The 20,809-nt window shown below is 49.7% G+C and overlaps 1 protein-coding gene across 2 annotated transcripts in view; it reads left to right on the top strand.

Annotated features, from left to right (window-relative positions):
• The window catches only part of GTF3C1 (general transcription factor IIIC subunit 1), a 78,751-nt gene that overhangs the window by 15,130 nt on the left and 42,812 nt on the right, over positions 1–20,809 (top strand). For both annotated transcript variants that reach the window (XM_070461085.1, XM_070461084.1), the window contains exons 6-8: positions 3,329–3,452; positions 18,332–18,484; positions 20,063–20,178. In XM_070461085.1, the coding sequence (XP_070317186.1) occupies positions 3,329–3,452; positions 18,332–18,484; positions 20,063–20,178 (393 nt within the window). The remainder of the gene's footprint in view (positions 1–3,328; positions 3,453–18,331; positions 18,485–20,062; positions 20,179–20,809) is intronic.

Here is a 20,809-nt window from a genome sequence, read left to right as displayed (position 1 = left end):
TTCATTCAACAAATACTCTTTTTAGTTTATTTATTTTTGGCTGTGCTGGGTCTTCGTGCTGCGGTTTCTTTTCTCCAGCTATGGCAGGCAGGGGCTCCTCTCTAGTCGCTTCTCTTGTTTCAGCCAGCACGCTCTAGAGGATGGGCTCAGTCGCTCCGCAGCCTGTGGGAGCTTCACAGATCAGGGATCGAACCTGCATTGGCAGGCGGTTTCTTTACCACTGACGCCCTAGGAGACCCTCAACAAATACTTCAGTGAGTGCCCACTTGGAGTCAGAACTATATTCCACAGCACGGTGACAAAAATTAACGAGGGTGACAGTCTCAGGCTGTTGCGGAGCCGTCTGATTGGAGAGACTGACGTGACCACACACTCAGGCCAGACTGTTCCTTGGAAGGATGCGTCTGAGCTCCGTGAAAGGAGAGCTGGGAGAAGCTTTGTAGAGCGAGTTCCAGCTGCGTTGGCCTTTGTAGATGAGGTGAGCCCTGAGGAGAAAGGGGAGACTGGCTGGAGCAAAGGCGTGGGTCTGTGGGAGGCGCTGGGGGTTTCCGGGGTTGGCAGTGACCCAGGGGCAGCCAGGCAGCAGGGAGCCCCTCGGGAGTAGTAAGAGAGGCGGCTGGAAAGGAGAGTTGGGGCCAGGTAAGGAAGGTCTCAAGTGCCAGGCTGAGGAGTTGGGTTTCAGCCTCAAGCTTGAGGAATTGCTAGTGGCAGCTTCTAAGCAGAGATGACACAGAGGTACGTACGTGCCCAGTCACGTCTGACTCTGTGGGATTCCATGGACTAGAGCCAACCAGGCTCCTCTATCCATGGGATTTTCCAAGCAAGAATACTAGAATGGGTTGCCATTTCCTACTCCAGGGGTCTTCCTGACCCAAGGATTGAACCCAGGTCTCCTGCATCGCAGGTGGACTCTTCACCCTCTGAGCCACCAAGAAGTCCAGAAGAATGTTTAGGAAATAAGCTGGCGGGCAGAGGGGAGGTTGGAGGCAGGGTGTGGAGGTGGGTGTTGTGGCCTCAGGGTAGGGGCTGACTTGGTGAGGGGCTGAAGCCAGGGTGTGAGTGTTGCGGGAAGGGGGACAAAGGAGAAGGAATCTGTTGTCTGACTTGAGTGACAGCCCCTCCCTAGGGTGGACCAGAGCTTGAGGGTGGGCTCCTGCTGGCAGGGACCCTGTGTGCCCACCACCCACCGTGAGGACGGCCCTGCACATGTAAACACTCAGCCCGTGTTGAATGAGTATATCACTGAGGTAGACAGTTCAGAAAGAGGAGTGAGTTTGCTCAAGGACGAGGCATGTAACAGTTGTTATTATTTTTTTTTTCCTCACTGTGGGGCTTGTGGGATCTTAGTTCTCTGACCTGGGATCAACCCTCACCCCCTGCCTACATTGGAAGCATGGAGTCTTAGCCATTGGATCACCGGAGAAGTCTCATGACATATTTGATCGTAGGATTTATAGAATAGGGAGACCTTCTGAGACTTTGACTTGGTAATAATGTCTAGTCGGTAGCTGGAAATAGGGGTCCGAGAAGGCTGAGCAGGATTTAGTAAATCATTAGCCTCCGGACGAGGTGGGTGCTGTCTTTCAGGGGCAGGTGGGAGGGAGGCTGGCCTCTCCCCTTAGCTGGACAGACTGTGCGAGTGCTCCGTGGCAGCCCCCCGTAAGGGAAGGACTGCATCACCCTCCTTCCTGTGGGCAGGTCATGGGAGTCCTCCTTGGCAGCTCCCCTGTAGGGTGGTCCAGGGCTCAGGGCTGTATGTAGAGGACTGTGGTTTGATGGATGGGTGTCTGCAGGGTCTTTCCGTGGTGCTGGGGGCACAGCTAGATTTATGATGGTGCCATTTACGTGCCAGGGGACTGAATGCGCCGTCTGTGAGTCGTCTGTGTTTCTTTGATGACCATATGTTCTGCTGCCGAGCAGCCAGGCTAATCTGAGAAGTGATCATGTGTATGCGGCCACAGCAGCCCTGGGCCATGTGCTCGCTCTCTCCCCCCAGAGTGTAAAAGGGAACCTGGGAGACGCCACAGACCACTCTTAGCAGCGCCTCCTGCGGTTCAGGTGATCACCTGCCTTGCTGGTCCAGAGGTGGCAAAATCAAATGGCTAGTAGTGGCCTGGAGGGTGGTATGAATTATTTGAGGGAGTTCCCTGGTGGCCTGGAGGTTAGGCGTCGGCGCTTTCACTGCTGTGGCCCATGTTCCGTTCCTGGCCAGGGGAACCTGAATTCCTGGAAGCCATGCGGTGCAGCCAAAAACAACAAAAAATTTTTCTTGACATCAGTACGGATTCAAGAAATCTTTCACTTTCCTCTTAGCTACTGTTGAGAGAAAAGCAGCACAAAAAGGATGATAAACAGGAACTGACCTTCAGCCTCACTGTGTAAGGGGTCTGAGGGCTGGAGAAGGCTGGGGCGTCTGGGCCCGGTGTGCGTGTCTTGAAGGAGCAGCTGGTCCTCACCTCCTGCTGGCTACTGTTGTGATGAACCACAGGCTAGGACTTGTTGCCACATCCTGTTTTCTGAGAGAAGCCAGAATCTGTTATGTTTTGGGTTTTTTTCCATTTTTTTTTTTAACATGATATCTCTCACTTTTCAATGTTGGCAAGTAAATTACTTTCTTCAAAAAAAAAACCTCATGTAGGTGGAAACACATAGCCTGCACTGGTGGCGGCTGTTTGGTAACCCTGACACCTTGAGGAGTAGATATGGTTACTTTGGTTTTTCCTCTGGACCACAAGGGAGGTCCCTAAAGGTTTTTCTTTTTTTAACCTAAAAGTTTTTTAATTAAAATTTTTTTTTTCTTCTTTCACTGCCTGTGGGAATTGTGTGTATGTCTGTATATATCTATTAATAATTTAATAGTAGGGACTTCCCTGGTGGTCCAGTGGTTAAGACTCCATGCTTGTACTGCAGGGGCCAAGGGTTCGATCCCTGGTCAGGGAACTCAGATCCTGCATGCTACATGGCATGGCCCCCCACTCCCAGAAATTAATAGTACACTTTCTTGGTTAAAAAACCAAAACAGTTATGAAGAAGTATACGGCGGAAATCTTCTGGTGCTGCCCCATTTGCCTAGTTCTCACCCCTTTCAGGATCTTTTCAGGCAAATCTTTTTCCCCCTTTCATCATCAAAGAGTAGCACGGTCTCTGTGCCGCTCTGGACTCATTTTGCTCCCGGGACAAGGTGGCTGGGCAGTATTTTCTCATTAGTGCCCCCAGTGTTTCTTCATTCAAGATCATCAGATCACGGGTTCCCCCTTGTTCGTTTACATGACCCCTGGTGGTTTCACGTAGCTCGCCTGTACCTAACCACTGCATTTAAATGTTGCAGGGACTCTGCGAGAGGACCTTCAAGCGTCTGTACCAGTACATGCTGAACGCGGGGCTGGCCAAAGTGGTGCCCCTTCCCTTAAAGGAGATCCACCCTGAACGTGGGCCTTGCAAGACCAAGAAAGGTAAAGGCGGCCTCAGCTGTCCACTGGGCTGCTCGGCCGGCTTTCGCTTCTCGCTTCTAAGCACCAGCCTGTCTTCTTACCACATTCTGCCCTGCGGTGGGATGACATCACGTTATTTATTCAACTCTTATTCCTCAGTGCCTGTCTTAGGACCTTCTATATATAAAGCACTCAGGAAATGTTTGCTGAATGAAACCTGTGCTGATTCTCAGCAAACATGTCCTATATGGATGTCCCTCCAACATCTCCCATTCCTGGTGTCCAGAAGCCAAGTTCCTCTTTTCCTTCTTATCTAAACCCTCTTATTCATCCTTCAGCTGATATTTTTTAAGTACCTGATCTGTGTTGCATGATCGCATTTTCTAGCCCTGCTAGGTAGGTGTTATTATCACCATTTTAAAGGTAAGAAAATTAAATTTAAGAGATGATGAGTAATATACATGAGGTTAAGCAATCAGAAAGTGGCACAGGTGAGATTTGAACCTTGTAAGAAAGTTAAACTAAGGACAATGGACTATGAGACTTAAAAAATTTTCTTTACTTTTTCTCTGTTCTTGATTTTTATCCCATGCACCCTCTGGACTAACGAAAGTCATTTGAAAAGCTGAGGGTCATAGCTCTCAGTAAAAGATGACAGAGGAATAGATGTGTTTATCTGTACTCTCCCCAGTTCCTCCCTAGCGATCACAGGAATGTAAAAGGAATAAACCCAAGTACAAAGAGAATAGGACAGGACGTGACAGCAAAGAGATTGTCAGCTTTTTGTGCTCAGAGGCAGATGGATAAATGATAACTGGCCAAGCAGACTGGAAAACTGAATGCCTGTGCAGGACAGTAGCCAAGAATGGAAACCTCAAACCTGAAATAAACCAGGGCCCTCTGAAAGCCCCAGTTTGGATGGGGCTAAGTCTGTATGAAGAGCGCTTGCACCCCCCAGTCCCTCCCCTACTTGGTGTAACAGGTAGCAAGCCGGTTCCCACGAAGACAAAGGTCTGGGCTTTGTGGCTTGGCAGTCATTAGCACCTCCAGTGAATCCTCATTCCTTGGCCGTACCTCCAGAGAGGATGCACCGGGGACTTCCTGGTGGTCCAGTGGTTAAGCATCCACCTGCCAACCCAGGTGACACATTGGGAAGACCCCACATGCTAAGGAGCAGCGAAGCCCATATGCCACAACTGTGAAGCCCCAGACCCTAGTGCCTCTGCGCCTCCACAAAGAGGAACCCCTGCTCTCCACAGCTAGAGAACGCCCGCAGGAGGCACTGAAGACCCAGTGCAGCCATAAGTAAATAGGTAAATAAGTGTTTTAAAAGAGAGAGAAGAAGAAAAAAAAGAGAGAAGATGCACTGGAGGCTTTCGAGACTCTCAGACATGAGACACAGCTGGGACAGGATACAGAGCTGATAACAGGCGATGTGTAATCTCCATACACGTAAGGTAGGAGTTCTCACTGCATTCCCCCGTGGCTCCTGGAACACTGGCAGCCAGGCTTACACAGTCTCCGAGGCCAGAAGCTGGAGGATTCTTTTCTGTAGAAACTGACCAGTCCAAGAGAAAAGTTTTCTGGATCTTGAAATTTAGGGCTTTCCTAGTACAGTAGCCAGCTTGTGCCTGCTCACCCTTCATGGAAGTCCACACACTGGCATTCTCTCCTCTTTCCTCCTCCCCAACCTGCAAAACACAGGTCTTTTGATATATTTTAATGCAGCATTTTAATGTTTCACGAAGCAGCTGAGAACTCTTAACATGAGTGCAAGAGACACAAATTAACCTAGGAAATAGAAGCAAAGGGAGGAGCAGAGGAAAACGAAGGGAGAAGAGAAGATACTGCATCCAAGAAACCAGAGCAAGAGGCTATAAATGAAGGAGGGACATGCAGAAAATAAAAAAGAGTTCTTAGAAATAAATATGACTACTGCAATACAGGAGACTTGGGTTTGATCCCTGGGTCAGGAAGATCCCCTGGAGGAGGGCGGGGCAACCCACTCCAGTATTCCTGCCTGGAAAATCGCCATGAAGAGAGGAGCATGATGGGCTACGGTCAATGGTGTTGCAAAGAATTGGATATGACTGAGCGACTAAGCACAGCACATTGCAATGAAAGAGTTAGTGGAAGGAAAGATAGTGAGAGAAAGTTGAGACAGTCTCCCCAGGAAGAATAGAAACTCAAAAGGGATAGAAACAGGAGAGTTCAGTTGAAAATACGAAGCTGAGCCTAAAAAATCCAACCTCCACACAGTTGGGGCTTGAGTTGGGGGTGGAGGAAGAGAATGTGTTCAAGAGAGTAGAAAGGAGGAGATGACAGACAGGAAATGACAGACACGGAATTTTCCCCAGATCTGAAGGAGTCAAGTTCTAGATCAAAAGACCCCACAGACGTCTGGCATGGTGAACATGAAGAAACCCACACCAAGATCTGACAGACTGAGTCTTTAGAAGTCTGGGGCTAAAGAGCCTCCAGAGAGGAGATACCTGACTTCCCCAGTAGTAACAGAAGCTGGAGACCTTGGAGCCGCACCATCAACTTTCCGAAAGGGATAGACTTTCACTTTGGACATCGTTATTCACCTTTATCATCAACGAGGTGTGAGAACATTTTCATACAAGCAGATTGGAAACGATTCATCTCTCAACTTCCAGGTTCCCTTTTAGGAAGCTGCAGGAGGATGTATGCCATCAAATGACAGACCAAGCCAGGAGACAGGAAACCATGGGGTCCAGAAAGAGCGGGGACAAGGGGAGCCCTGGGGAGATGACGAAGGGAAATCATTATGACAGACACCAGGAGGGCAGGAGTCCACACAAAGCATTGGGTGCCTGGTGCCTGGTGCCTGGTGCCAGTGTGTAGGGAAAGTTATGTGGCAGCAGTGATTCTGAGTATTAGTGATCTGTACGGAGAAAACTAAGCAAATGGGAAAAAAAGATACAAACACCAGTTAAAACTAAAAGGTGTATAGTTTTAAAAACTTAGAGCGTAGCAAGTAACCTAAGGAGACTGCTAGCAGCTCTGGAGAATGTGTGCTGAGTGAGGACAGACCGGAGCTCCGTGCCTGCAGGAGGGGGGTGGTGTGCCTTTTGAGTGGCTGAACTGCCCGTCTGAGGGAGCCATGTCTCTTCCTTCACTTGCTCTTTCAGTTACTGGAATCACTGCCCACCCTGTCTCACTTCCTCGCGTCTGAAAGTCTCGTGAAGGAGATGGTAACACACAGATATGCCCACAACAGGTGTATAAAGACCAGGAGCCCATGGAGATAGGGAAGCCCCCCTTGAGCAGACTTCATCTTTTAAGTGTCTTTGGTGCTGAGTAGAGGTATGACGGGTTGAATGACTGGAATTCCTCAAGGGAAGGAGTGGGGAGCATCAGCCTTTGGTAGACAGGAAAGTAGGACGTTCCACTGGCTCCTGAGCAGGCAAGAAAAGGCTCCGGGAACTGAGAGGTGTGCTGGGTTTTTCCACCTAGCATTTGACTTGGGAATAGGATTATCTGAATGCTGAAAATACCGTGACCTATGGCTCTAATAAGCATTTTAATTTCCTGACCTATGGAAAGAAAGTCACTTTGGTGGCTCAAATGGTAAAGAATCTGCCTGCAGTGCAGGAGACGTGGGTTCAATCCCTGGGTTGGGAAGATCCCCTGGAGTGTGCATGGCAACCCACTGTAGTATTCTTGCCTGGAGAATTCCATGGACAGAGGAACCTGGTGGGCCACAGACCATGGGGTCACAATGAGTCAGACACAACTGAGCGACTAACACACACGTTCAAAGAAAGGCATTAAATATAAGCAGATGAATCTAAGAAAAAAATAGCTTTAAATATATATGTGAATACACACACACATTTATTTATTTATTTATTTATTTAGCTGGGTTTCTCCATGGTTTGAGGTCCCTGTGTTACAGGAAAGAGAATGGGGTGTGACAGGATGGTTATATCCCAGATCACGTCCAAGTCCCTGGGACAGTCACCAATATGAGTTCTTGGCTTCACCATGGGAAAGGATTCAAGAGTGAGCCATAATAAAGTGAAAAAAGGTTTATTCAGGGAGGAATCACTCCATAGACAGAGTGTGGGCCACCTTGGAAGGCAAGAGAAAAACCAGGGTATGGGATTGTCAGTTTTTATAGGGGCGAGTAGTTACATAGGCTAATGAATGGGAGGAGTATTCTTGCTATTTGGGGGAAGAAGTGGGGATTTCCAGGATTTGAGCCACGGCCCCCTTTTTGACCTTTATGGTCATGGCCCCTCTGGGTATGTCATTAGCGTGCTGATATGTTATACTGAGGCAGAACATCTAGTGGAAGACAACCTTGCACCCAGTTGATTCTAATCAGTTTATGTCACGTCGATGGGCTTTGTTGTTCTCTTAGAAGTTGTACCTGCCCCCTTCGTGGTCTCACCTAGAAATTCAAACTTGCCCCTTGAAACTAACATACCTGAATGGACTTTGATGTAAGACAGCCTGGGTTGGAATTCTTGTCCTTTCACTTCCTACTGGAATTTCCTTCGAGTTTTGACCGCTCTCTGCCTCAGTTTCCTCATCAGGATTATCTGGAATAATACTACAGCTTCTTTCCAGAGTGTCGTGGGACTTACAGGAGACAGTATACCCAGAGCAAGGCCTTTAGGCCACCTCTGGTAGTGGGTTTTGTTGGCCTTGTGGAGTTTAACTATAGTCGTTGGCATTTAAAAATCAGAAATTTGACCTACAAAGTCAGACTTTCCACTTCTCTCTAAAAATAAAACCAGGCAACACTGAACTTCATTCCTTTAGTAGCAGTTATCGAGGCAGAGAGGTGCCACCCCCTGTCGAGAGGACTCACCTTCCCCATTTACCAAGGGCACCCTGTCTCCTGCTGTGTAACCCACAGCGGCTTCACTCTGGTTTGTCATCTGCCTGAAGCTTCAAGGTGTGTTCACATCACAAGATGAGTGACCCTCATTCCCTGAGGCCCAAAGCCAGGAAGAAGGGTGAGCACAACTCACAGCGCCGACTGGGTACTGAGGATGGCAGTGGTAAGGTTAGGAGGGCAAGTACATAAGCTGATGAGAGGACAACATTTTTAGATTGTCATACACATGCTCAGTGAGCCCATTCTGACCATTCAGGAGGCTCATCTCATCCCCATGTGTGATGCCAATACCTGGGCTCTCTGTACACTGATGCTGAACAGAAATATGGGGAAACAGAGTTACGGAGGAGAACGAAAGCGTGGCTTTATTTCTTTGCCAGGCAAAGAAGGAACATAGTAGGCTGGCTCCTCAAGAACTGTACCCCCTTCCCTGGGGAACAGGGAGAGGTCTTGTGGGCAAGGCTTGTGGTTGGGGGTTGCTGATATGGATCAAGGCAGTGAAGGGCTTGCATTCTTCTGATGGACTGATGGTGAGGTAAGTGGCACAATGGTAAAGAATCCGCCTGCCAATGCAGGAGACACAAGAGCTGCAGGTTCAGTCACTGGGTCAGGAAGATCCCCTGGAGAAGGAAAGGGCAAACCACTCCAGTATTCTCGCCTGGAAACTTCCATGGGCGGGTGACAGTCCATGAGGTTGCAGAGTTGGACATGCCTGAGCACAAGTAGGAGTCATCATCAGCACCTTCAGGTCCCACAGGTCTGGGTCTCCACGCTGTGGGCAGCATGCCATCCTGGAAACCACTCCCTCCTGGAGGGGCTTTGAAGGCATTGCTGTGTGTATCTGCTGATGAGCAAACAGAAGCCCCAAGGCTGCTCTTAACTCTTAGTTTCTCCCTAGTCTTTGTTTCATCCCCTGCTTGGGTAAGCCCTTTGGAACTCAAGGAATGTCTTGGAGGCTGAATGAAGGATGTTTCCTGTAATCAGAGAAATGGGGGACACAGAAAGGCTTTGTGTCCAGGTTCCCCGCAGGCCTCCGCTTGGTATCTTGTTACCACCTCTCAGCTGTGCAAGTTCACAGACTTCCCCTCCCTTCCCCTGTTATTTATCTGTGTGACTTTTTTCCCAACTAAGTCATGAGCTCCTTGAGGGTGGTGGCCCCACCCCTCACATAATTTCTGTCCTTGATGCCCGTGCTGTGCTAAGTCTTAACTCTTTGCCTGCCAGGCTCCTCCATCCATGGGGATTCTCCAAGCAAGAATACTGCAGTGGGTTGCCATGCCCTCCTCCAGGGGATCTTCTCAACTCAGGGATCGAACCCAGGTCTCCCACATTGCAGGCAGATTCTTTATTATCTGGGCCACCAGAGAAGCCAGCGCCTGTGCATTGTCTGCTGGGAACAGGGTAGAAAGTGAAAGCGTTAGTCCTGTAGTTCTGGCTGACTCTTTGCAGCCCCATGGACCCTAACCTGCCAGACTCCTCTGTCCATGAAATTCTCCAGACAAGAGTACTGGAGTGAGTAGTCGTTTTCCTTTCCAGGGGATCTTCCCAACTTAGGGATCGAACTCAGATCTCCTGCCTTGCAGGCAGATTCTTTACCATCTGACCACCAGGGAAGCAGAGCAGGTACTAAGTAAATGTTTAGGGAATTTAATATAATTAGGCGTCCCTTCAGTGACTTTTCCTAATGCAAGAGATAAGGGATAACTGCACAGTTTTAGTCTTTTCCTGCCTTGAAGTATGTCCTCCCAGTTTGCAAAATTAACATAAAACCTTTCCTCCCAGCTGTTATGGAGTAAGCAACACTTAAATAATAAATAAAGATGATGTATTGCTTCATGTAAATTTACAGGTGTGCCTGGATATATACGAGTTGTTTCTAAAAGCCCATAAACAAAGAGTTCGGATTTCGGCATATTTCAAATGCATTACAGAAAGCCGCTGTGACCTGTTTTGCAAAAGCAAGAAAACCTCGGTAATGGAAACATTCACCCTGAACTGATCTGTTTTGCAAATTTGGATTATTCTCTCCAAGTGTTTAGCAGTCATTCTGTGTTTATTAAATTGTGCTGAGAACAGAAGGGAGGAGAAATAGAAGTTAACTTTGTAATCCTCAGAAAAGGGTCACAGTCGGAAGCAGTTAACAGAAGTTGGGTTCCCTGGGGCTGAATGACTGAGGCAGGCATTTAGCGGGTTTCCAGGTTCAGTGGCAAGGTGAGTCCAACTGTGAAGAAGTGTTTTAGCATCTTTACCTCTCTATTTATGATGTAGACTCTTCCCTAAGCTGTCACCCAACAACTCTTCAAAAATAGAAAAACAAGTTCAGCATGATCGCAGAACAAGATCGATAGCCAGCTCTAATAATAATAATAATCAGCAAAAATCAGCTCTATTTCTATACCCTTGTAATGAACAATCCGAAAGTGAAATTAAGAAAACAATTCTGTTTGCAATAGCATCAAAAAGAATAAGACAGGAGTAATTAAACAAATACAAAACATATACTTGACAACTATAAAAGATGGTTGACAGAAATCTAAGATATAAGTAAATGGGAAAATATCCCCCATTCCTATGTCAGAAGACTTAACCTTGTTGCTGCTGCTGCTGCTAAGGTCACATCAGTCATATCCGACTCTGTGCAACCCCATAGACGGCAGCCCACCAGGCTCCCTCGTCCCTGGGATTCTCCAGGCAAGAACACTGGAGTGGGTTGCCATTTCCGTCTCCAATGCATGAAGGTGAAAAGTGAAAGTGAAGTCGCTCAGTCTGTCTGACTCTTCGCAACCCCATGGACTGCAGCCTCCCAGGCTCCTCCGTCCATTGGATTTTCCAGGCAAGAGTACTGGAGTGGGGTGCCATTGCCTTCTCCAACCTTGTTAAGATGCCCCTATTTCCCAAACTGATCTTCAGATTCTACACAGTTCCTATCAGAATCCCAGCTGACGTCTTTGTAGATATTGATGTGTGTATGCATACTCAATCGTGTCCAACTCTTTGCAACCCCATGGACTGTAACCTGCCAGGCTCCTCTGTCCATGGGATTCTCCAGGCAAGAATACTGGAGTGGGTTGCCATGCCCTCCTTCAAGGGTTCTTTGGGACCCAGGGATCAAACCTGCTTCTCCTGCATAGGCAGGCGGGTTCTTTACCACCCTCCCCACCTGGGAAGTGCCACCTAGAAACTGGTAAGCTAATTCTAAAATTCATATGGAATTGAAGGGTACCCAGAAAGCTAAAATAATCCTGTAAAGAAGAATCCAATAGGAGATCTCACACATTCAGATTTCAAAACTTACAGAGCAGCAGTAATCCAGACAGCATGGTACTTATTGACACATAGATAGACCTAGAGATCAATGGGATAGAACTGAGAGTGAGAAATAAACCCACATGGGGAATTCCATGGCCATCCAGTGGTTGATATTCCGTGCTTCCACTGCAGGGAAGCAGGATCTAAGATCCCGCATGTCATGCAGCGCAGCCAAAAAAATAAACCCACACTTCTATGGTCAACTGACTTTCAGCCAGAGTGCCAAGACCATTCAGTAGAGGAAGAAGCCAATCACAAAAGGCCATTACTGTGTGATTCCTTTTAGGGGAGAATCCAGAATAGGGAATCTAGAAATAGATAATGAGTGCTGAAGGCTGCATTGGGGGCGCAGAGGAGTGATAGCTAAAGGATTAGATGGAAGTGTTCTAGAATTGACTTGTGACGGGTGCATATACCTGTGAAATACACTAAAAGAAATTGACTTGAACCTATTTGCTGGACATGAATAGAGACTCAGAGAACAGACCTTTGGACATGGCTGGGGCAGGAGAAGGTGGGACGAATTGAGAGAGTAGCATTGAAATATATGTATTACCATATGTAAAGTTGGAGAAGGAAATGGCAACCCACTCCAGTGTTCTTGCCTAGAGAATCCTGTGGACAGAGGAGCCTGGTGGGCTGCTGTGCATAGGGTCACACAGAGTTGGACATGACTGAAGCGACTTAACATGCATGCATGTATGTGTAAAATAGATAGCTAGTGGGAAGTTGATGTGTAACGCAGAGAACTCAACCTGGTGCTCTGTGACGACCCAGAGGGGTGGGATGGGGTGGGAGGTGGGAGGAAGGTTCAGGAGGGAGGGGACGTATGTACACCGGGGACTGATTCGTGTTGATGTACAGCAGAAACCAGCAGGACATTGTAAAGCAGTCATCCTCCAATTAAAAATAAATAAATTTTAAAAGGCGCCCCCCGCCAAAAAAATTTGACTTGCATCGTTTGAACGGGTGTATTGTGTGGCATGTGAATTATGTCTCAAGAAAGCTGTTAAAATTACAATAAAAAATAAAAGCCGAATCCAACAAACACTTGACAAGGTATAGCAAACTAAATTATGGTCATTAAAATGGCAAAAGAGGACATTTAAAAAGTTACAGTAGGATTAAAGTATACAAGCTAAGAAAAAAGAGAAATGAGCCGTTACCAAGAAGGATTAAAATGCAATAAAATAAATGTAAAGGTTTTAAAGAGCTTTGAAACCAGAAAACTGAAATTAAAAAGAATGGAGATCAGAAACAGAGAGGATAAAGGGCAAGCATAAACATGAAAAGAATAGAAGATTGTCAGGAAAATTTAAAGCCTAGACAATGAATCATACTAGAGGGAAAAACAGTTTAGTTAAAAATAGTGATTTCTTTAAGTTAAAAGTGACAAGATTGATTAAAGGACACTAGCTAAACTGTGAAGAGTAATTACCATCATTAATAATTAAAAGAAACAGACCCTCTAATGTGGCAAAAAAAAAACTATTAAAGGCAGCACAGGTGTAGAATCCTGTGACTTAAATTCTGGGCCTTGGGTGACTTCACCCAGGGGTGAAGGCGGTCCTCCTGAGGGGGCGCCCATAGGGGGAACCAGTCCTTTCCTCCATCTCCTCTGTCCCCCCCAGGAGGGAACAGGGGCTCAAACCTGCTGGCCTTTCCACTGACCCCCATGAGCAGAAAGATGGGCCTACCTGGGCCATGCAGTGGAAGGAGCAAGCTGGTGGCAGGTGGGGGGCTGGGGCAGGATCCCAGAGAATCAGACAGGGGCAGACAACAGTAGACTTGCCAAGGAGGTCCATGTGGTCCTTCCAGAACTTTCTATGGTGTAGTCCACTTATGGCTTTGAGGTTTGGGGGATGAAACGGGAAGGCTCCCTGTGCTTGGGAGAGCCCCGAGGCAAGTGCTGGGGCTTGTGAGCACGGGGGCTGGCCTACAGGTGAGCAGCCTGGCCACAGAGGGGTACAAGGGGACTAAGAAGTGACCGAGTGGCTTCACCACGTGGTGAGGTTTCATTCTTGAACTGTGCCCGGTTCGGAGCCCTCAAAAAAGGCCCACTGTGGCCTTCCTGCTCAGCACTGCAGTTTTCACCCAGGCCTTTCCGTCTGTCAGTCACGCTCGAAGAGCTTTGGGGACCTAAGCTCCATCCAGAGATTGAGGAGGTGGTCCTCACACCAGGCATTGAGTGATGACTGAACCTCTGGGCCGAGGCCGTTTCCGCAGGTTCCCAAGCCGGTGTGAGCGCCCTGTGTGCTGTCGTCAGGACCCCACAGTGACCTTCGACTCATGACTTGTCTTGGAACGTAAAAAAGAGGGAGGAAAGGGCTGGAGGAGAGTCTGTACTTTGTTAGCTGTTTCGTGGGGTGTGGTGGGGTGGAAGACCCACGGAGAAAATGTGCTGGGCTCAGAGCCGAGTGTCCGTTCTGCGACTGACAGTTCTTCCTTTTATCGCCCCATCTTCTCAGGGCTGCTTATTCTCCTCATTTCACTGATAAGAGGCTGAAGCCCAGATTGCCTGCCTGGGGTCATAGAGCTGGGAAGTGCTGGAGCCGGGAGGGGGCGGGGTGGGCGGTGACCACAGAGAGTGTGGCTCTTGAGACCTTAACCATCAGGTCCCTCTGCCCGCCTCCCCCTCCCTGAGAGGCTGGGCCCCACAGACAGGCAGTGGAAGGGGGCAAGGGAGGGGCCGAGCCCCCAGGTGAAGCCCCCAGGGCAGGAGATTCATCCCTCAGGCCTTCCCTCCAGGCCGCCCTCCACATCCAGGGTAACCTGGATGCCTGTGGTGTGAAAAAGTGAAAGTGTTAGGTGCTCAGTCTGGTCTGACTCTTTGTGACCCTATGGACTGTAGCCCACCAGGCTCCTCTGTGCGTGGAATTCTCCAGGCAAGAATACTGGAGAGGGTAGCCATGCCCTCCTCCAGGGGATCTTCCCACAGAGTGAAACATAAATCTCTGCTTGGCTTAGCAACCTTTGGAATCTCGTCATTCTCCCCCTCATTCCCGCCTCCCCCCACCTCAGCCCCTTCCCAAACAGATGGTCCTCTCCCACCTCCACGCCTTTGCTGGTGCGCCTCCTCCTGCCTGGAAAGCCTGTCCTGTTCTGCAAAGATCATTCCTCTGTGTCCTTTACTATCCCACCCACATGCCCCCTCCTCTCTCTCCCCCTCTGTGTAGCCCCGGTCCTGCGTCTTTTCTCGTCTGCCGGCTCTGTGTGTTCTGGAAGCTGAGCCCTGAGCGCATCATAGCCAGTTCCTCTGTAGTCATCCAGCCAGAGAGTGTGCCCTGAGCACTTACGCTCATTCTCCCCCTTAGTCCTTACCCCAGGGTAGTGTAGACACGCTGTAGAATTATCCCGTCTTGTAGACGAGGTTCACTGCTGGTCCGCAATAGAGCCGGAGTACACTCCCAGGCCTGCGAGAAGCCAGAACCCCCTGGCCTCTGGGTCTCTTAGACATGCCCTTTGCAGGGGCAGAAGCCGTGTCCCATCCCTCTTTATGTGTTGTGGGCCCATCACAGAATAAATGCTGTGAGATCAAATTGAAAGGCCCCAAGCAGCGTCCTGACATTTTCCCCCCGGGTGACTAGATCTGACACTTGAGCCCCTGGGCTGTGCTTTTCAGAGGTTGTGATGAGTATTGATAAGACAGTTGCAAGCACTACTCACAGAGCATTGTGTGAAGAAGGTACCGTTCTTGTCCCCATTTCATAGCTGAGCAGCCTGAGGCCCAGGGCTCTGTGCTGATCCAGCCTGTAAGTGCCAGAGGCAGGTTCTGACCCAACACACTGACTCCAGAGCACATGCTTCTTACCTATTCCATCACCCTGGGGTGTGGGCTGCAGCCCCTCCTCCGTCCTGGGTGCTGCCCCCAGTGCTTCCTTCCATCCCTGGGCAGGCTTCTCTGCCGATCTTCCCTGGTGTCTCAGATGGTAAAGAATCTGCCTATAATGCAGGAGACCTGAGTTCGATCCCTGGGTTGGGAGGATCCCCTGGAGAAGGGAATGGCAACCCACTCCTGTATTCTTGCCTGGAGAATTCCATGGACAGTGGAGCCTGGTGGGCTACAGTCCCTGGGGTCACAGAGAGTCAGACACAACTAAGCAACTAATACTTTCCCTCTGCAAGTACCCAGGGCACGCCCTTCTCCTTAGGATGTCCCATGGGCTTGCTGTGATTTCAGTGTCCCTGGCTATCTGAGTGACTCCCCATCACTGACCAGCCCAGCTCCATTCAGGCCAGGGTGTTGGTGGGGTGGCAGGGGTAGCATTCTGAATTTGCATAACATCCGCCTGACTCACCAGGAGGATGTCACTTTGTGACCCTGTAAGAGGAAGTCTGTCCTGGGCTCCTCTGTTGCTTTTGTTTCTTACGGCGTTGATCAAAGTCAAGGATACCGCTCTGCTAAGGGGCCGGATGAGAATGTGATGCTCATAGCTACTGGTTCCACGCCACAGCCACTGGGTTTTTCTTTCCAAGGAGCAGTGCTTTCTGATAGAAATGGGAAATTTGCACCTCACCAGGTGGCCAGGTGTGTGAGGAAGGCCACTTGCTGGGTCCAAGGTCCCTGAGATCCCTCGAGCCCTCTGAGCTTCAGTTTCCTTTTTTCCTTCGGACAGTGACGATAACTTGCAGAAGCCCAGAGGTGATTGAGTAAAATAGTCCCAGAAAGGACCTAGCGCAGTGCCTGGCTCATCCGGGGTGCTCAGTAAAGATTCTGTCCTTCCCTTCTTCCTTTCTGGGTTTTCAGAATGTGTAAATTAAGGCTCTTTTGCTGCTAAGTTGGTGCCCATCCTGAGTCATTGACAGACCTGTGTGCAAGTGCTGACTTTCGCCCATACCACGGAAGTTTTAGCATGTCTGAAATGCCTAGAACTTTGTGTATTTGAAAGCGTGTGCAGGGAGCTGGCCGATTCTCTTTCTCTCGCCTTTTGTTCCTGGAAAGAACGCCCTGCACCCAGGGGTCAGGGGTTATCACCAACAGGCTCGTGCCTCCAGGGTGGTTGCAGGAATTCTCCGTGGCAGAGGCCACATTCATCGGCATAGATGTGCTGACGGGTCTCACTCTGGTCCCTGCGGCTTTGCTGTTGGCCGACTTGTGCTCTAGAACAGTATCCCTAAAAAATGGCAAGCAGGAGCTGAAGGGATTTTAATAATCAGAATCAAGATTCTCTGAGTCGTAAAAAACTCTAGAACATCGGGAAATGGGTTAATTTACGTAACACTCAGCACACAGTACTTGGCCCACAGCAAGAGCTGGGCATTAATGTTAAGTGATGGCTCCGTGCCAGCTCCATGCCAACATACAGACGTTATCTCAGGTCAAGCTAACACCAATATGTGAGGCAGAGAGCATGGTCACTTCATTTTACTAAGTGGGGAACAGAGAGCTACAGCAGATCATCTGACCAAAGTTGCAGAGCTGAGGTTGAACCACGTGTGCCCGACCCAGGAGCGCGTTCATCCCACCTTCCCTCTGAGCATCCTTCCTTCCTGGCTGTCAGCAGAGGAGATGGCTATGCGGGCAGGAGAAGGCTCTGGCGGCGTATGCCCGTGAGCCCAGTTACCGCCTTGGTGTGAGGAGCAGAAGGCTGACGGTGGAGAGCGTTGTCTTTCGGAGCCTCAGAGGCCACGAGTGTACTTGCAGTGTTTCTCTTCTTCCACGTCTGCTTACTTTAAGGGCTGTTCTGTGTATCTTTTCTTGGCTAATTAAGCCCTTAAGGAAGTTATAAAAGTGTGGAAGAAATAATGCTGGACTCTTGCCTGAGAACATGTCCATCTGCCTGCCCTAGGCGCTGCATCGAGCCCCCTCTCACGCGGGCGCCTCTGGCTCCCGGTCACGCGGATATCTTTGAATCAGGGGCTGTATGTGGTCAAAGGTTTAGGGCCTGGGCTCCGAGGCTGAACCGCCCGATACATCCCATTTCCGCACTTGCTAGGGGTGGGGATTTGGGCCAGTCCCTTAGCTCCTCATGTTCTCAAGTATGAAATGGGAATGGTAGCCCATCTCCTAAGGCCATGATGAGGGCTGGCCCACGGGAGGGCTTAGACCAGCCTCAGGGACTGGCAGGTGTCTGCAGAGTGCCTTGTCGTTTAGTCTCTCAATTGTGCCCGACTCCTTGTGACCTCCTGGACTGTAGACCACCAGGCTTCTCTGTCCATGGGATTTCCCAGGCAAGAATCCCAGGAGTGGGTTGTCATTTCCTTTTCCAGGGGCTCTTCCTGACCCAGGGATCAAACCCGCGTCTCCTGCATTGGCAGGCAGATTCTTTACTGCCCAGCCACCAGGGAAGCCGTGGTGGTGTGGGTATTAGCTTAAAAGGGAGACGTGTTTCATCCTTGCAGTGATACCGTGCATGCGTGCCTGCTTCGTTCCGGACAGTATTCCAGAGTGGGGTGCTAGGTGGTGGGGTGGACCGATGGGAAAACACAGGCACATTTCCTGTAGTCACTGGAGCTTGTCTGAAGCCGAGGCTGCTGTTTATTTAATAGGCCATAGCACAGCATCTCATTACTTCTTTCATTTGCATTTCTTTGTTTTCTAGTTGTGTATTTTTTTTAAAAAGCAACTTTGTGGAGTCAGTTTTCAGATCTCGTGCTCCCAGGTGGGCACTTTGCCATGTTCGGAACTTGACGCCACGTGTGGCCTTTCCTCGGGGGCTCTGGCTCTGCCGAGGCCACGCCGGTTTGTCACGGTGGAACCGTGTGTCCGTGTCCCCAGGGACCGACGTCATGGTGCGCTGCCTCAGACTGCTGAAGGAGTTCAAGCGGAAGGTGGACGACGACGACGATGACGAGGACGTCATCTCCAAGGGCGTGCCTCCCGTGGACATCGTGTTCGAGCGGGACATGCTCACGCAGACCTACGAGCTCAGTAGGTCCCGTTCCCACACCTGCTTTGGGTCCCGAGCTTTGGGTCGAGACGTGTTTAGGTCTCACGTCAAATGAGGGCTCTGCTGTGGAGAATGTCTTCCATCAGGGAGCAAAGTTGTTTCCCTCGACTTTGGGGTCAGATTTGAGTTTGAACCCTTGCTCCGCCCCTTGTTTGCCGGCTGTAGACTTTAGCAAGGTCTCTGAGCCTCAGTCCCTTCATCTGTGAAATGGGGCCATTATCCCCCCTGGCACATAGGGTGACTGAACGAGTAGGATTAAAACATCTGATGTACATAGGGACCACAGAAACTATTAGCTATTGCTATTATTATTCAAAGATTTAAGAGTCACTTTCCAGCTTTTAAAACTGGCCTGGGATCATTCATTGCAGGCTGGGAATTATAGTGATGAAGGGGAGGGACAACCATGTCTCCATCCCACCCCTCCTTCCCCTAACTTCCCTAACATCTGTGACCCAGGGCCGTAGATGCTGTGGCCGCAGGTCCCCTGTAGGGGAGCGTGTCTGGAGTAGCAGGTGAGGGGCTGCAGGAGGTTTGGTTCCATCAGCAGGCATGAAGCCACCAGGCGAATCGGCACACCCTATGGGGAAGGCTTCTTCAAACCTCTCAGACACAGTTTGGGGGTAAAACTGTCCTAACCCTTTCATCCCTGGTTGTAGCAAGTTGCTGGTTCAACATAGGAGCGCATGCTAGTCACCTGTTTGCATTCTGCTATTTAAATTTTTATGCCTGGACAATAAATAGAGCAAAACTGCCTTCATTCAGATTGGTTTTGCCTAGCAGCCTTGAGTGTGTGACCCATGGGGAATTGAAAGGGAAATTCTTTCTGAACACTCACAGAATTTTGCCCCAAAGTCCGCCCTGTAGTTGCTGTGTTTTCCTGGAGGGACTCCCGCCCACCCCCAGCCCCCCCTCACCAGGCGCCTCCCAATCTCTGAGTGTATTTGAAACAGTTCTTTAGAGGCACATCCAGTAATAGCCCAGCATGTAGCAGGGGCTGACATACCAGACAGAGCAAATAATTGCGCAGTTGTCCACTGGTCATTTATCACAGGGCCAAATAGGGTTATTTTCTTCCCTAGCCCCTGCTGGCCGGCAGCTGTTACAGGGTAATACAGTAATCTGTGTCCATGGTGCCTCTGAGTCTACCGAGAAAGACAGGAAAATGAAGAAGTTCTTCATTAAAATTACTTCCATGCTTTTTAAAAAAAAAGCCTCAGTTTAATTTAGCTGAGAAAGTTCATTCATGTGAAAGCACTTACTTCCCGCTGCAAAAGAAAAACAGCGTCCCTGGGACTCGGTGGATCAGGCCTCGATCACTTGACATTTACAGCTTTGACATGGAGGAGTCAGATAGTGAGCGCTTAGAAATGAGCCATGAGTCGGAATGTTCCGAGTCTTAGGAGCGGAGGGAGAGGGGAGGCCGGGTATCTTATTCTGTTCGTCGGTTTCCCTGCATTAAAATGTCCATGCCTAGGAAAGGTGGGTGGGAGCTGACCCAACTTGTGCAGAGGGGCTCCGTGGCGGAGACTGGGAGTCAAGTGTATTGTTTCTCACAGTCGAGCGCCGAGGCACGAAAGGCATTTCCCAGGCTGAAATCCGAGTGGCTATGAACGTGGGAAAGCTAGAAGCCAGAATGCTGTGCCGTCTCCTTCAGAGATTCAAAGTTGTCAAGGTAACAGCGTGAGTCATCCCGCGTGGTTCATTGTCTTTGGGTGCGTGTGTGTGTGTGTGTGTGTGTGCACGTGGTGTGGTTCTAAAGGGCTGTCTCCGACGGTCAGGAGCCCAGGTCTCCACCAAGGAGGCTAATGCAGCCCACCAGTGTGGCCCCCACCTCCCCGCTATGGATTTTGTTGGTTTTCAGCTTTTAAAAATTGACTGAGTCATCAGCATTGAAAAGTCAGTGGGAGATACTGCAGTCTGGGGAGCAGGCACCCTCCCCCCCATCCCCCTATGGGGAGTCAGCTGAGGCTAGCGCCTCCGAGTGCCCCTTGAGATAAAGCAGGTGCCCCCAGACCTCAGTCCCCGCCCCAGCCTTCCTCGTTTGTGTCCCTGGCCTGGGTCCTGGGGGCACCAAGTTGGCTAACTGGGTCTGGGATCCCCTTTTGGGACCAGACCTTCTGTCTCAGCCCTTTATGCCTCGCTCCCTTGTTGCCAACTTTTTGGCCATTTGCTGGATGGCAGTGTTAACAGTTGAACTAATGATTGCAGAGTGCTTAGCCCTGTCCTTGGCGTGTGGTTGGCACATGGAAGGTGTTACCCTTTCTACCATTACGACCAGAAAGCCCCTTCCCTCTGTTCTAGAA

Source organism: Odocoileus virginianus, chromosome 33 (genome assembly GCF_023699985.2).
Source record: "Odocoileus virginianus isolate 20LAN1187 ecotype Illinois chromosome 33, Ovbor_1.2, whole genome shotgun sequence".
In the NCBI taxonomy this organism is placed as follows: Eukaryota; Metazoa; Chordata; class Mammalia; order Artiodactyla; family Cervidae; genus Odocoileus; species Odocoileus virginianus.
The sequence above is the reverse complement of the archived record's forward strand: the minus strand, read 5'-3'. Positions and strand labels throughout refer to the sequence as shown.